General features: G+C 47.7%; 2 protein-coding genes and 1 pseudogene across 7 annotated transcripts; 1 reads left to right on the top strand and 2 right to left on the bottom strand.

The window, feature by feature from the left end:
* Nucleotides 1-789: 789 nt before the first annotated feature.
* On the top strand, nucleotides 790-1,645 carry LOC120681358 (annotated as a pseudogene).
* Nucleotides 1,635-5,505, bottom strand: LOC120682687 (uncharacterized vacuolar membrane protein YML018C-like). The gene is made up of 8 exons (XM_039964668.1): nucleotides 4,892-5,505; nucleotides 3,703-4,080; nucleotides 3,318-3,535; nucleotides 2,902-2,972; nucleotides 2,720-2,821; nucleotides 2,464-2,581; nucleotides 2,251-2,386; nucleotides 1,635-2,026 (listed from the first exon to the last, which is right to left on the bottom strand). Exons 1-8 carry the CDS (start codon nucleotides 4,976-4,978, stop codon nucleotides 1,961-1,963), a joined length of 1,176 nt encoding a protein of 391 aa, XP_039820602.1. The 5' UTR covers nucleotides 4,979-5,505; the 3' UTR covers nucleotides 1,635-1,960.
* A 2,659-nt stretch (nucleotides 5,506-8,164) lies between these two features.
* Nucleotides 8,165-11,834, bottom strand: LOC120682340 (ubiquitin C-terminal hydrolase 22-like). 6 transcript variants are annotated; one of them, XR_005678356.1, is made up of 4 exons: nucleotides 10,863-11,834; nucleotides 10,298-10,324; nucleotides 9,983-10,107; nucleotides 9,465-9,488 (listed from the first exon to the last, which is right to left on the bottom strand). XR_005678356.1 is itself a non-coding variant. In XM_039964185.1 (3 exons), the coding sequence occupies exons 1-3, from the start codon at nucleotides 11,657-11,659 to the stop codon at nucleotides 8,725-8,727; spliced, it is 1,686 nt and encodes a 561-aa protein (XP_039820119.1). In that variant the 5' UTR covers nucleotides 11,660-11,729; the 3' UTR covers nucleotides 8,165-8,724. The 6 variants fall into 6 exon arrangements, 2 of the variants coding, with proteins under 2 accessions (XP_039820119.1, XP_039820120.1); XM_039964185.1 differs by lacking the exon at nucleotides 10,298-10,324 and having other exon boundaries at nucleotides 8,165-9,488; nucleotides 10,863-11,729; XR_005678354.1 differs by having other exon boundaries at nucleotides 9,458-9,488; nucleotides 9,983-10,324.
* Between the last annotated feature and the right edge of the window lie 2,042 nt (nucleotides 11,835-13,876).

The following is a 13,876-nucleotide window of genomic DNA, read 5'->3' on the forward strand; positions in this document are numbered from 1 at the left end:
TCGGGCCGGCGCCGGAGAAGCCAAGGAGCTCGAGCTGCCGCCGGCGACCTCCGCTCGCCCCGACGCGATGGATCCCGCGCTAGCCTCTCCAGCTCCCCTCGCGCTCCGCTCAGGGTCCTAGGTCCTCCGCGCGTTTGCTCGTCACGGCCGATGGGGATGGCCGCCACCTCGCCTCGCCATGTCCTGTCTTCCGCACCAGCCATGTCCTGCGTGCTGCTTGTTGGTCTCTTGCAGCCACTCCTGTCTCCTGCTCGGGTGGCGGTGGACAGTACCGGGGCTGCCGGGCGGGGGAGGCACCAACGATGTCCCGGCGGAGCCGGTTTAGAGCGGCGGTATGCGGCGGGTGCGAATTCAATGGCAGGATGCCGTTGGAAGCGGGCGGAGTGGGGCTTCACGGGAAAAAGTTGCGAGCAAACGAAGAAGATGAACAGTACCGTCTCAAGGTGGAAGAAGAAATCACGTTCGTCCAATCAAGATCTAGCGGTTGAAATTAGTCAGTCACCAAGTCAGCCAACCACCCGCTGCCCAAAAGTTTACAATACTATGTACGTTAACGTCGGTCGGTCGGTCGGTTGAGCATGAAAGAGATTACCAAATTGGCAAATTTAAAGAATGCACGACCAAGCCTTCATCGCCCTAAAAAAAATACTAGTAATGACATCGCAAGGGCCCCCATCGCTAGCTGCCATGGATAGAGATCAGCGACCTGCGTTGCATGCGTAGGAGCAGTGCGGCAGGTGAGATCGAAGAAGATAAGACCGGCACGAAGGCAGCTGCGCGCACGAGGAAATGGGCGCCCTGCACGTAGCCGTGACCGGGCGCGCCATGGCCGTGGTCGAGCGCGACGGCACGCACGACCCGGCCACCGGCCGCGTGCTCACCGGCTCCTGGCTCTGGGACTCCTCGCTCGTCCTCGCCTCCCACCTCGCCGCCGCCGACTCCGCGCGGTTCCGGCTCCGCGGTGCCACCGTCCTCGAGCTCGGCGCCGGCGGCACGGGCCTCCAGGGCATCGCGGCCGTCGCCTGCCTCGGCGCCGCCCGGTGCGTGCTCACGGACATGCGCCCGCTGCTTCCGGGCCTCAGGGCCAACGCGGACGCCAACGGGCTCACCGCGGCGCAGGGCGACGTGCGCGAGCTCCGGTGGGGCGACAAGCTCGAGCACCAGCTGCGGGTGGACGTGGTGCTCATGTCGGACGTGGTCTACGACCCGCTGGACATGCCGGCGATGGCTGCCACGCTGCGCGGTTTGTGGCGGGAGGGACGGTGCCGGCGGCGGCACGGTGGGGTGGGCGGCGAGCGAGGTACGGGACAGCGTGCAGGACTGCATGGGTGTGCTGCGGGAGCATGGCTTCGAGGTGGCCGAGGTCGAAAGGGTCACCATGCCGTTGCTCCGCGACCCCGATCACACCGCCGCGTTCGCTATCTACCGCGTCTCGCTCTGACGACAAGAAGCGAGTTGACTTTGATTGCTCGTGAAGATGCAAGTCCTTTCCACTTCAGAGTTCAGACTTCATCTTTGACATTTCTTGTGCAGCAGCAAGTCATTTTTCCACCCGAATTGGTAACTCAGTCCGGGTTGAGTCCAACAAGGGTACTTGTGCATGATAAGAGTAATTTGGCATGAACACAAATCGAGAAAGAATCAAGGCACAATGCACTTGCAAGCATGCAGAGTCTGGGTATGGCCACGGAACACGTAGTATGCATTGACAATCGCTCCGTAGTGAGAGAATTTACAGTTGTGAAGGGTTGCTACAACATACTGTATCTTTCTTGATCTGCTGGCTTTCACTATTGATCACGGCAAAAATTCACCATCCCCGTGGGGCAAAGGGAAAAGAGGTGCTACTGGCAATTCCCAATCCACATGAAACTAGAGACCAGAGTCCTTGCCTAACCAACCGAAACTTTGAGCTTCCAGATTTACACTCTTGTAAGAACCTGCTTTATTTTCATGAAAGCTATAATAGCCCTAGAGAACGTGAAAAGCGATCTGCAAGGTTTGCAATAACGAAGCCTGAAAATACCTGCCAAAAAACAAATTACATGGTAATTGGTAAATGAAAATGACAAATGCATGCAATGGAGCTGGAATGGTAAAGAGGCAGAATTGAACATGGGATGACAAAAAACGAGTTAACAGCACAAGGCTCTGCAAAGAAAAACCTTTTAATGCCGTTAAATCGGTTATTGGGTAGATTTTTGTCATAGATCCTGATAAAAAAATTACTGAGCTGCTGGGCATTCATACCTGGACAGAACCAAGAATATAGACTGCTGAATAGTGACGACCATGAATGATCATATCAGCAACCATTGCTAGTGGAATTGTGAGAGACATGCCTAAGGTGGCCACCAAGGGAGTAGTCCAAACAACAGAAAGAGCCCTGACCACAAGTTCCACTGCCACAATTACCACGAGTATGCAATAATATAAAAATACATTTGCTTCTTTGACACGTACCAGAAATAGTCTGATAATACACTTCCAATTAGGCCATTTGCCACCACCACTTCATCCACTTTTGTTGAGTGGGGCATTGAAAACTTTGGTTCAATGCCTAGTGCTGTTAATGGCCAGACTGAAATGGAAACATAATAATGACAAACTTTAGGATAAATTAACCATGAAATACAGGCACGATTAAGAAATTTCGTGTGAACATATATTTCGAATTTGTATACTTCAGTTATATTAATTTGGAAAAGGGAAGTATTACCAAGCCACCAGAGAGCAACAAGGCTAAAAAGTCCAAGATAACCAAACAGTTTTTGGACATCGACCTTTTCTCCTTCCTCTCCACAAATTTTTTTGAGAAGCACTGGAATAATATTGAAATAATTAGGTGTTAAATTCATAAAATAACAGCTGCAAATAAAGCAGACAAGTAAAACAACCTACCAGTAAAAAGACCATATGAGATGGCTGACATGAGACCAAACATATCACCTAGAAGAGTCCTCTGTGTATCCCTGCATTTGTATAACTTACATATCAGAAGCAAGGAAATACAGTTTAAAAAACAATAAATTCCCCTCCACAAAGTTAATATTTGTTTTTTTAATCAAATTCACCTCTCTCAAGTGATGCAGACATCAAAATGAAACACTCAATGTTTTGAGCTGCTTTTTTTTTAACACAAAAGCAAACCAGTTGCTGTCAACCAACTGAACACTACCAGTAATCAAGACCAAGGATTTTATAAGAACAGTAAACCTAATGGTATATATCATGACGCACTCATGATTTGCCTACTTGTGGTTAAGTCTATTGTGATTATCAGAGTAAAAAAAGTTGGCGGAGAGTAAATCACTCACCCAGATTTGCCTACTTCTGATTCATCAGATGCCCAAGTCTGGCCCATAGTTGTCATAACAACACCAGCCATGCTAATGAAAACAGCAATAATTTTTGCAGCATTTATGGAGTCTTGTCCGAGTAAAACACCAATGAAAAGAGTGAACAGTCCCGAAGTTGAAGACAGTACAGTGGTACTGGCAACACTAGTTCTTGCAAGCGCTGCATTCGATAAATACTGCATTCATTCAGCATAAGAGAAAATGAGTAGTATTTTACCAATCAAAGTGCTGCTTGTATTCTAATGAAATCTACGCGTTCAGAAGCATATGGCTAAAGTTATTCACACGAACACTTGAAGACCCCTGGAATTAAAATTAACATGCAAAGTGATTGGGAAGTTACCTCTGTGACAAACCATAAGGGGCAAAGATACAGTCCATAAGTTGCAATCTCCTTAGCAGAAAGCTGCTTCTCCTTCAGGATGCCATCATTAATTTCAGTGATTCCATAAATAAGTGGTTTTGTCTCTTCTACTACAGGAATCACTATAGTTTTCTGTGGCTCCATTTCCAACATCTTCTGAAATTCACCATTCTTCAAAGGGGCACTACCGCCAAAGGAAGATTTGCTTGTGACTTTTGAAGCACTGGTGTTTCCAGAATGCCGTCTCATTGAATTGTATATAAAGTCTTTTAGAAATGACAAAGGGAGATATATGACCATAAGAGAGGCCCCCAAGTAAGTAATTGCGAATGGATGTTTGTACTTTGTGAATATTCCCTGCAAAATAAATTTAGTTACAAAATGAAATATTAGAATATCTCACAAGATGAACTCTAGGAAGATAAGAAAAGAATCCAAGAACCAGAAGTCGAGGTTTTTATTTATCATGGAGGTAACGGAAAGTCTACTACTGGTAGCCCCTTATTCAGCAATTGGTATCTCCTTTTTGGCAGAGGTTCTTGGTCTAAATGCAGGTGACCAATTGTTACCCTAAAAATATAACTTTTAAACAACAGCATCTGGAGACAAAAATAAAACTAAACTCAGGCCCCTCATCTAATATTCAATCATGCATCGTAGGTGATCAAGCATATCACAACCACCTCCAAGTAGCCATAGATTGGTGTCACGAAGTGTCACAACAACCACAAGTTGGTTAGAATTTGACAAAAAGAACACATGAAGAAATCAAGCTATGAACTGAAGGTTGATTGCCGATAGTTACACATCTGCAAAGCATTCGTGGCAACTTTTAGAGAGCATGCACGCAGTTTTTTTAGAACTGCCTCTAAATTTATAGAGAGCAAAATAAACGACTTTTCCTTTCCGTTTGAAGAAAAACGACGCCTGGTGATGAGCATTCCCCTAAGCAATTTTCTATTGCAGGAATACCTGCTCGTAACGTTTGAAAATTGAGATGCAGGACAATACCCCAATGCGGTCCAATAAAACTAATCTGATAAGCAGAGAGCATTTTTTACCCCCAAACGAACCAAACCAAGATCTAAGAACCTTCAAATAAAAAAAATAAATACACAAACAACAGAGCGCGCTTGGAAGAGGAAAAAAAGAAAAGAAAAATCCATACCTGCGTGACCTCCGCGGAGATGACCCAGATGAGCACGACGGCGACAATCAGGCACAGCCCCGCCCGGTACTTGAGACCGGAGCCCATGTCCGCAGGCAGCTGTTCTACGACTAAAGTATGGCGAGATGGCAGGCGCGGGGCGATTTAAAACCGCGCGCTACCTCACCTGCCCCCCGAGCGGCGTCATGCTTGCGGCGTCGCCTCGGCATCCGCCTCTCATCCCTCCTCACAGAAAGAGCGGGGAGGGGGAAGGGCGAGCCGGAGGGGGGAGGGAGGGCGGCAGTTTTGCCCGGGGCAGGGGAGGCGTGCGCGGGGTGGGGGTGGGGTAAAGCGGGGGCGACCTACCAGCGGAAGTTTCTATTTTGGTCTCCCCGAGGCCGTGGGCTGGCACGGCCGGAGGAGCGGAGCCGGAGCGGGGACGACGACGCGCTGGCTCGGGTGGTGGATTGCCAGGATTGGATTCGGCGGCAAGCGACGGGGAAAACGAAGCGGGAGAGGCTGGGGCCTGGGGGTGGGCTGGCGCGCGCGGGTGGAAGGCGAGCTCGCGACGGGCGGCGGGCGCACGCGCGGTGGCAGTGGCGGGCGGCGATTTTGGGTGGCAGGGTGGGAATCAGGTGCGCGCCGCGCGCGAGGGGAGGGGGTGGTGGTATTTGGCGTTGGCCCTGCTGGCGGGGGCGCTAGTGGAGTCGTGGCGACGGGCGGTGTCGGTCCGGGCTCGGGCGGGGCGTTGCTGTCCCGGCGGTTGCCGCGGGGACTCGACTCCCGGTCGCTTTCGGGCACATACTCCTGCCGTGTGGGGACTCGAGGAGAGTGGGGGAAGGCCCGGGTCGGAATAGTCGGTGGCGGGTGGAAAACGGCCGTGCTGGAGTGGATGTACGGGTCACGGCGTTGGGCCTGAAAATGCTAGGGCATTTATGGCAGCTGATGAGGACGTGCAGGTCAACTCGTAATCAGTATAATTAGTAACGGGATTACTGCCGATTGCTCTGGTTTGTTTGCACGGTACGCTGCAGCGTTTAACTGAGCGAGATCTGTGATCGTTTTCATGGTTGAAGTACGATGCACGTTGATGCATTTCTTTTTTTTTCTAGAAAAAAAAAAGAAGCCGTGCCTTAGAAGGCTTGCAAAGATGACCAGGGATCCAGGAGAGACTGACAGATAATCGCTCAGCGTCCACTGAACCTCGGTTGGCAAGTTCGTGTTCAGTTGTTACATGTTCGTGTTTAGTTTGCGAGTGCAAAAACGAACCGAAGGCCATGAGTCTTGGTCTTGGGACACTGCATTTGGCAAGCCAGCTTGTCTTACAAAGTTACGGGCTCTCAGAAAAGTTGGACCAGCAGAGGCAAGTATTATCCACTTTTTTGGAGGGCGCTTTTCTTTGCAGCTAGAAACAGGATTACGAGGACAATCCTTGCCAACCTGTTGCAGCCAGATTTTTAATTTGTCACCAATTTGGCGAATATGTATAGCTACTGCAGAACAAACGGGTGGCCTACCACCATTGCTTTCTGACAAACTGGCCACGAACAAGGCGCAAAGAGCAGCAAAGAAGTGGAGCATACTGCTGCTGGATAAAGTTTGGCATTGTTATTAATCTTTGGTCTAATGGACCATGACGCGTCCCCACACCCATTGTAACTGGAATTACACCCATTATAACTGGAATTACTACCTCTCCCTGTACAAGCGCGTGATTCCTGATGCAATTGGCAGCAACAAAGACCTCTCCAGCGTCGTCCAAAATCCAAATGGATACTAACCAACTCCTGTACAGTTTGTTCCGGCGAAACCGAAGAAAGATTCAGGTGGGACAGATTTGTTAGTATGCTCCATGAAGACATGTCGTGTGCTGTACGGTTGTACCCAACCCAACATGAATGGCAAGATATGGGTATGAATGTCACTAGTCCCTTTCAGACAACGATGCACACGTATAGCAACTCGCTCCCAACTGTTTAATCCTCAGGATGTTCACTACCGTCCGTCAGAAAGAAAGAAAAAACACGGCAGTGGCGAGCAGTTGCTTTCACGAATGCTGCATATAGCTCCTGTGCAAAATAACTGAAATTTCTTGTGCTCCAGATTGCCACTCATTAGCTCCTAGCTAGTGCTGGCGTGCACGGCAGCGCCTGTACTACCCCCAATTCAGTTAAGAAACGCAGACCCTGTGCAGCCGTACGCAACGAGTTCGTTTCATCCACTCTATCAGTCCGTGCTGGTTTTGCGAAGCAGAACTGAGCCAACGTTCCCGTGCGTCCACAGATCGATTGCCATGGGTTTTTGTTCACGTGTCGGTGCGAGGAGGGCTGATCGAGAGAGGACGAGCGTGTCAGTGGGCACGGTGGTGGGGCTGGTGGCTCCAGGCCGGCGGCCAGCGAAGCTTGGGTGGTGGAAAGCGGCGTTCCGAGCGTGGCATGCGCTGTGCGTTCCTTCTCGTTTCGGAAAAGGGGCGGCGGGCGACGCAACGCTTGATCGTCTCCACGATGCGGGCACTGCACTGTTTGTGCGATGCGTGCCGGCCAGCAAGGGTGCGCAGCTGATTACCGTACACTGCCATAGCAGAAATCCGCGGCAATGCTGCTTGCTCCTGTTGCAGGGTCCGGAGTCACAGGCTATTTCTGCTCAACTACCAATCCCTTGTGGCTGGTACTGGTCGCCCCCTCTGCTGGATACCTCAAATTCGCCTGCCGATCAGAGATCAGCCTGCTAATGACTAGAACCCCACCTTCAATAGCTCCATGCCGTTCGGCACAGGCCTCAGGTTCAACCGTTTAAGCTGTTTTTTTTTTAGCATGGGTAGGGGTGGTAATGGGCCATGGCCCTAATGGCCTTTCACAGCCCAATAAAGCCCTTAAAATTTTTAGTTCAAAAATACATATGTTTAGAGCCCGGCCCTTTTAGGACCCGATCCTTAGATTTTCTAGTTCAAAATGTTGGGCCCTTTACCACCCCTAAGCATGGGAGGCCCCTGCGTCAGCTGTGGTAAGGACATCCATGAAACTGGCACTCAGCCTGTGATTATTCCTCGCAATCACAAGAGCCCGAGCCAATCCATCGGACCCGCAATGACCCGAGCGAGAGCCCGTATCTGGTTTTCGTGCAAGAAAATGGCAAGATGCAACTCACATGATAGCTCCATGCTCCATTGCTCCTGCACGTACAGTACACAATGATCTGGGACACGTGCAGTATGGGCGCCACATTTACTGATCTGGGACACGTACAAGGACAAAAAACCAAGATAAAAAAAGCGAAAGCAAAACTTGTAGGAACTATGACAGCTGCATATTTCAGCTCATCCATTAAGCACATGAACCAAGTAAAACAAGAAAGGGACAATACACAGAACGGCCAGCACCAGCAAGAAAACTCTACCATCAGTAGAGCGAAAATGCAATTACTGAAAGGAACGCATCAAAAATTCGGTTCCCCTTTTCGTTATGTTTCTACAGTTTCTACCAGCATGATTGGTTTGAGCATCCTCATCATCAATGATATCAAATAATGACGCACTTACAGTTTTGTGGCAGCCACCACAAGATATCCATCAATCAGGATTATATGATAATACAATGCATAAATTCGACCATCTTCCCTTTGGGCAACTGGCTGTAAAGAAAATCGCCAAAAAAAAGGTTCCCTCTGACTGGAACTATTGCTCAATGAGAATGAAAATTTGACCATCATCTGTCTCGATGGCTGTGCTGTCAAAATACCATGCATTTTTTTACCAATACCATGACTTTTTTCCTCTTGACCGACTAAATGTGTATCTGATTCAATGGCAACTTCTCCTGACGTTGTGGAGTAGTGCCATCAGTGTTTGCTTCAGATCAGACTGCAGCTGCTCTTTCACAAGCTTTGTAATATAGCGTCTTCTGCACATAAAAGAGCATGTATGCCTGAGAAGTTCTGACAGTATGCTCCTCAACTCTCGTTACCCAGGCATCATCACATTTATACCAGTGATTGTTTAACCTCAGATATGTCACATAATGGCCAGCTTCTAGTTTACCACTATGTGTGATCACTGCAAATATCTCGAATTCTGATGACAATTCTGAAACTGCATCTGCATCACTAGCTTCTGCTGGAAATATACGGTTTCCATATCTACTTCTAAGAATAGATGAAGATAGGTAAGGTGCCATGTCAAGGGAAAAGGGGAACTGCAAACAGTGATCAACTTTCCTTGACACCTTTTTCACCGCCGAGTGCTCAAATCTCTTTATGTGAAAGCAGGAAACTAATGGAAGCCTGCGAATGGACATTTGCTTCAGGGACTCTTGCCTCTCATCGCAGCGTTCACAGAAGAATTTTTGCTCAGCATCAAGTCTCTCAGCCCTTGTAAACCGCTCCAAACATCTCATTAGAGTTGATACCTTGGAATTCATGCCAGCCAAGCCCCGTTCCCCATTGCGCACATGTGGCTTTGTGTTTGCAACACCAAAAGGAGTGTTATCTCCAATATCCAGGTCCAAGGAAATGTCCATACAGGGCTCAAAAGTTGTGGATGTGAACCCACAGCTTGTGCAGGTGACATCTGACCTCAGGATACCAGAAAATACTCTGTGGGCAATGCAACAGTCCCCATGGCCTATTACGATAACAAATTTCACTGTTAGGATGGGACATTAACTCAGATTATCTTTACTCAAGAAATAGTATTACAGCAAATCAAAATAAAGAAAGTTATTCTACACTTCGTCCAAAAATTAGGCTGATGTATTCACCTAATAATACAGGAAGACTATTCTGTTCCTGTTTGCCCTTTTTGGTGAAAAGCTCCTGCAGGGCTATGCTCCAAAGAGACGTGGGGCCAACAATGAACATTGTAATTAGTACCCACCCACATAAGTTCTACAAGTTTTGCTATTCTAAATTTCTAACAAATGGATCTGGCTGAACTTGTATTATTAAAAATATGGTTTTACCTAGATTTTGAAATTTTAGCTCAAACAGTAGGCAAGTTCACAACATAGAATAGAAATATGATATGTAGCCACTTGATACATATTTCAGTTCGGTGCAATTCATATGCAAATGTCTTTGACCCATAAAGTAGGAAGTAGCACAAGAGAAGCTTACTACCTTGGGCATGTGACTTGTGCTGATCATCCTTTATATTTTCATGGATATGGTCAAGGATGGAGATAAAAAATTCATGTGCATCCTGTTGCTCGTAGCTTGCGAGGTTTGATGCATGCTGCCACCAACTAAAAAATCACAATGATACTCAATAATCAGAAGAAAATAATTACTTCTATTCAGGGGTTATAATAAATAGATGCCATATTGTTCTATATGCTCAGTCTAATAGAAGACTACCAATTGCGATTCATATGATTCAGAACAAAGAAACAGTGACAAAATCCAACCGGTGATACAGCAAGTGCCACAGAATACCTTCAAAGTCACCTGGCAAACCGTTACCTGCATTGAATTTACAGCTGTTCATGCATTTGGTCACTTTTAATTTTCAGAGTGTCAGTTTAATGACTGCTAAACATGCCAGCTGACTTAACAGCTAAGCCCAATATGTAAACTTGGGAGCTTAAGGTAATATACTCTATATAGGATGCCATGTCATCAAACAGTCTGCAAAATGTGTTAACTGCTTTCCCTTTCAAGCACTGCAATATCATAATGCTAAATATGTCTCCCTCTCTAGTTACACATTTTCTGCTCATTCCATTTGCAATCCAGCATGATCATTATCTACTTGCAAACAGTACAAAGGCATAGGATTCAAATAATACTGTATCTTTGCAAGCGATAAATACAATCCAACATCTCAGGCAAGATCCCCTCTCCCACGTTACAATACATCAGGCACCCATTTTAACTACCATAAATATTAACTTTGCTTTCCCAATTCGCAATGGATCCAACAAAAAATAAAGACAGCATGCTGCTATAAACCCAAAACGACATAACCATTGTGATTGCGCCCGAGATCCAGAGTCCAGACCTATATAGAAACTTGGCGGGGCTGTATGGCATGCGCTCCCCGGAGAATGCCGCGGAGTAGATCTCGTCGAGATCGCACGCGAGGCACGCGACCTTGGCGGCGTCGGCCTCCGTGGCACGGTGTCTGACGGGCGTGCGGCGCGGGCAGAGGAACCGGTTGTGCCGATCGCCGAGGAAGTAGTTCCGGAGCGGGGGCGCGTGGAGGAGCGCCTGGAGCACGGAGTTCATGAAGCAGGTGTTGCCGAGGTTGTTGAGCCCGCGCAGCCCGGCAGGCGCGGCGGCGGACGCGGAGGTGGTGGGGTCCGCGGAGCTCATGAGCGCGAATTCGGCCGGATCTGGCGCCCATGCGCGGTAATCCACGCGCCGGCGCTTCCGTGGTGCCGGGGAGGGCGAGGTGGAGGAGGTGGAGGGGAGGAGCGAGGAGGATTGGGCGAGGAAGACGGCGTGGTCGAAATCGGGATCGTAGACCTGGTCCCCGCAGGCGGCGCAGAAGAGCTCGGCGCGGTCGACGTCGACGGCGATCTGGTGGCCGGGGCCCGCGGAGGCGGAGGCGTGCGAGGCGGCGTGGGAGGGGCAGAAGACGGCGGCGCAGGAGAGGCAGGCGTAGAGGCGCGGGGACTGGGAGGGGGACGCGGCGGCGCAGGGCGAGCAGCGCGGGAGCTCGCGCGGGTCCCGCCGGATCTCGGGGCGGCCGAGCGGGCGCACGCGGAGGCAGCGGCGGAGGAAGCGCAGCGGGCGCGAGGACAGGCGGTGCGCGGCGAGGTGCGGGCAGGGCGGCGGGGCCGACGGGGTGGACATCGGGAAAGGGAACGGGGCGGGTCGGTGGGTACGGCGGCGGCGGCCGCGGGGGTGCGGGGCGGAGTGCGGCAGCACGTGGGGCGGGGATGGAGGTGGAGGTGGCGGTAGACGGGATGATGGTGGCGGTCGTGGAGATGGACGGTATATGGGTCACGGAGTCATGGGGTAGGGGAAAGGCAGTTAAGGGGCACACTGCACTGCCGGATCATGATCTGAAGTTCTGAACGAGTGAACGAGCGATCAGGGTAGCAAATTTGGAGCACAGCACGTAACTGCGCATTCTACAATGAAAGTTGACAATGGGGACAACTGAAATGTTGATTCGAACATTTGATGAACCATGTAAACATTTTAAGACAAACATTCCCGCAACTGTACTTCGAACCCCGAGAGGTCGAGACATGAGCTCTTCAGGAAATTCAGTCTAAGAACACTGGTTACCAATACGACTGCACTATACTCCAGCAACTGAATATCATTTTAAGGATCTATGAGTAGTGAAATGACATAGGCATTGGCCCCACCTGTTTGCTAGGTCTAATTATTTTCATCAGAACCTGATCTTAGCATTTTTTTTCCTAGACGAGCCGGACATCAGGTACACGCCCTGTCCCATCTCCATAGGGATTTGCTGGATTACCTGAAATGACATAGACTGAACTACCAGAGGAATTTACTGGATTACCTGACAGAAATCGGGGGGCTAGCAAAGCATGCAAGAAACTCTTATTCTGAAGATATCAAGATGAATGATGAAGCCTTCCTGCAGATGCTCTTACTTGATGGATGCTTCATTCTCTGCTCTCTTGGGGGTGTGCTAGGTTGTACTCCCTCTGTTCCAAATTATAAGTCATTACAAAAATCTTGGAGAGTCAAACCATCTCAAAATTTGACCAAAATTATAGAGAGAAATACAAAAACTTATGACATCAAATAGGTATACTATGAAAATATAACTAACAAAGAATCTAATGATACTTAATTGGTATCGTAAATGTTATTATCTTATTATATAAATTTGGTCAAATTCGAAAAATATTGACTCTCCAAGATTCTTGGAATGATTTATAATTTGGAACAGCGGGAGTACAAGACAGACAAGTACAAGACAGACAAGCACAAAACACATGTGCAGGTCCCGAAGAAACAAGAGCTGCCTCTAGGGAACAACCAGAGCAGGACAATAGTGAGGATATCATAATAGAGGCCGGAGGGTGATGAGGCATGTCAAAATACCACCCAGTCTAGTAGCGAAGATGACGTAGGATATAAGCAGGATTGCAAAAGGATCCGACATTGGTTTATCAGGTTTATTAATCACGACATATTGTTGCTGGAAAATCAGATTCCCTTTTTCATCGTGAAAAAGATTTTTGAGCTTGTTACATCTGACTGTGTTTCCCCTCCATGTTTGACAGATGAACTTGTTAGTATGTGGAAGCTGTTTTGCGTTTTTATCCAAAAGCAATTATGGGTTCTGATAGACCAAAATATTTCTGCCATTTGCTTCATTTGTCTCATATTTACTTCCAACCGAGTAAGAGGCTGGAGGAGGTCTGCAACTATTTTTTAGAGTAAAGGTTTTCCCACTTTATTCCAATAGAACAAAGCATAGTGTGTTCAGACGTTACAAGTTCAAGAAGTTGCGTACTCTAAGCGCACCCGCTTCAATAGTCCGCTACAATAGTGTTCAAACGCTACATAACAAGCTCAGGAATGCTCAAATCTGAATAATCCATAAACTATTGTTCGGTTTATTTTACTCTCAAACTATGCTCTCTGGTTCAAATTACCATCTAATACAATTTGTCTTTTTCATTTCTCCAGGCATAGGTGGGATTTTAAGTTGAAATTTTACAAGATAATAGTACACATGATAATGTGTTATAAAAACACATCATAATGTTTTTATCATTATTTTGATAGGCTAGAATATTTAATAATAAATTAAATATTGGAGTTCAAAAATAATGATGGAAACTTATAATAGTTTTTTAAAGCAAAAGTCCAAGTTCGATTTTCAACATTAAACAACAAAACCGAATAAGATAGACCATCCAACTATTGAAACCGGGCAAATTTGGCCCTTGGGTGGTTTCGAATGTGATTTTCATTTATGAAAACTAAAAATATTCAAATTTAAAGTAAAAAATCATAAGTAATTCATTTTAAATCAAAATAAAAAATAAATGGGTATCACATTTTTTTCTAAAAATG

The sequence above is a fragment of the Panicum virgatum genome, chromosome 7N (genome assembly GCF_016808335.1).
Source record: "Panicum virgatum strain AP13 chromosome 7N, P.virgatum_v5, whole genome shotgun sequence".
NCBI lineage: Eukaryota > Viridiplantae > Streptophyta > Magnoliopsida > Poales > Poaceae > Panicum > Panicum virgatum.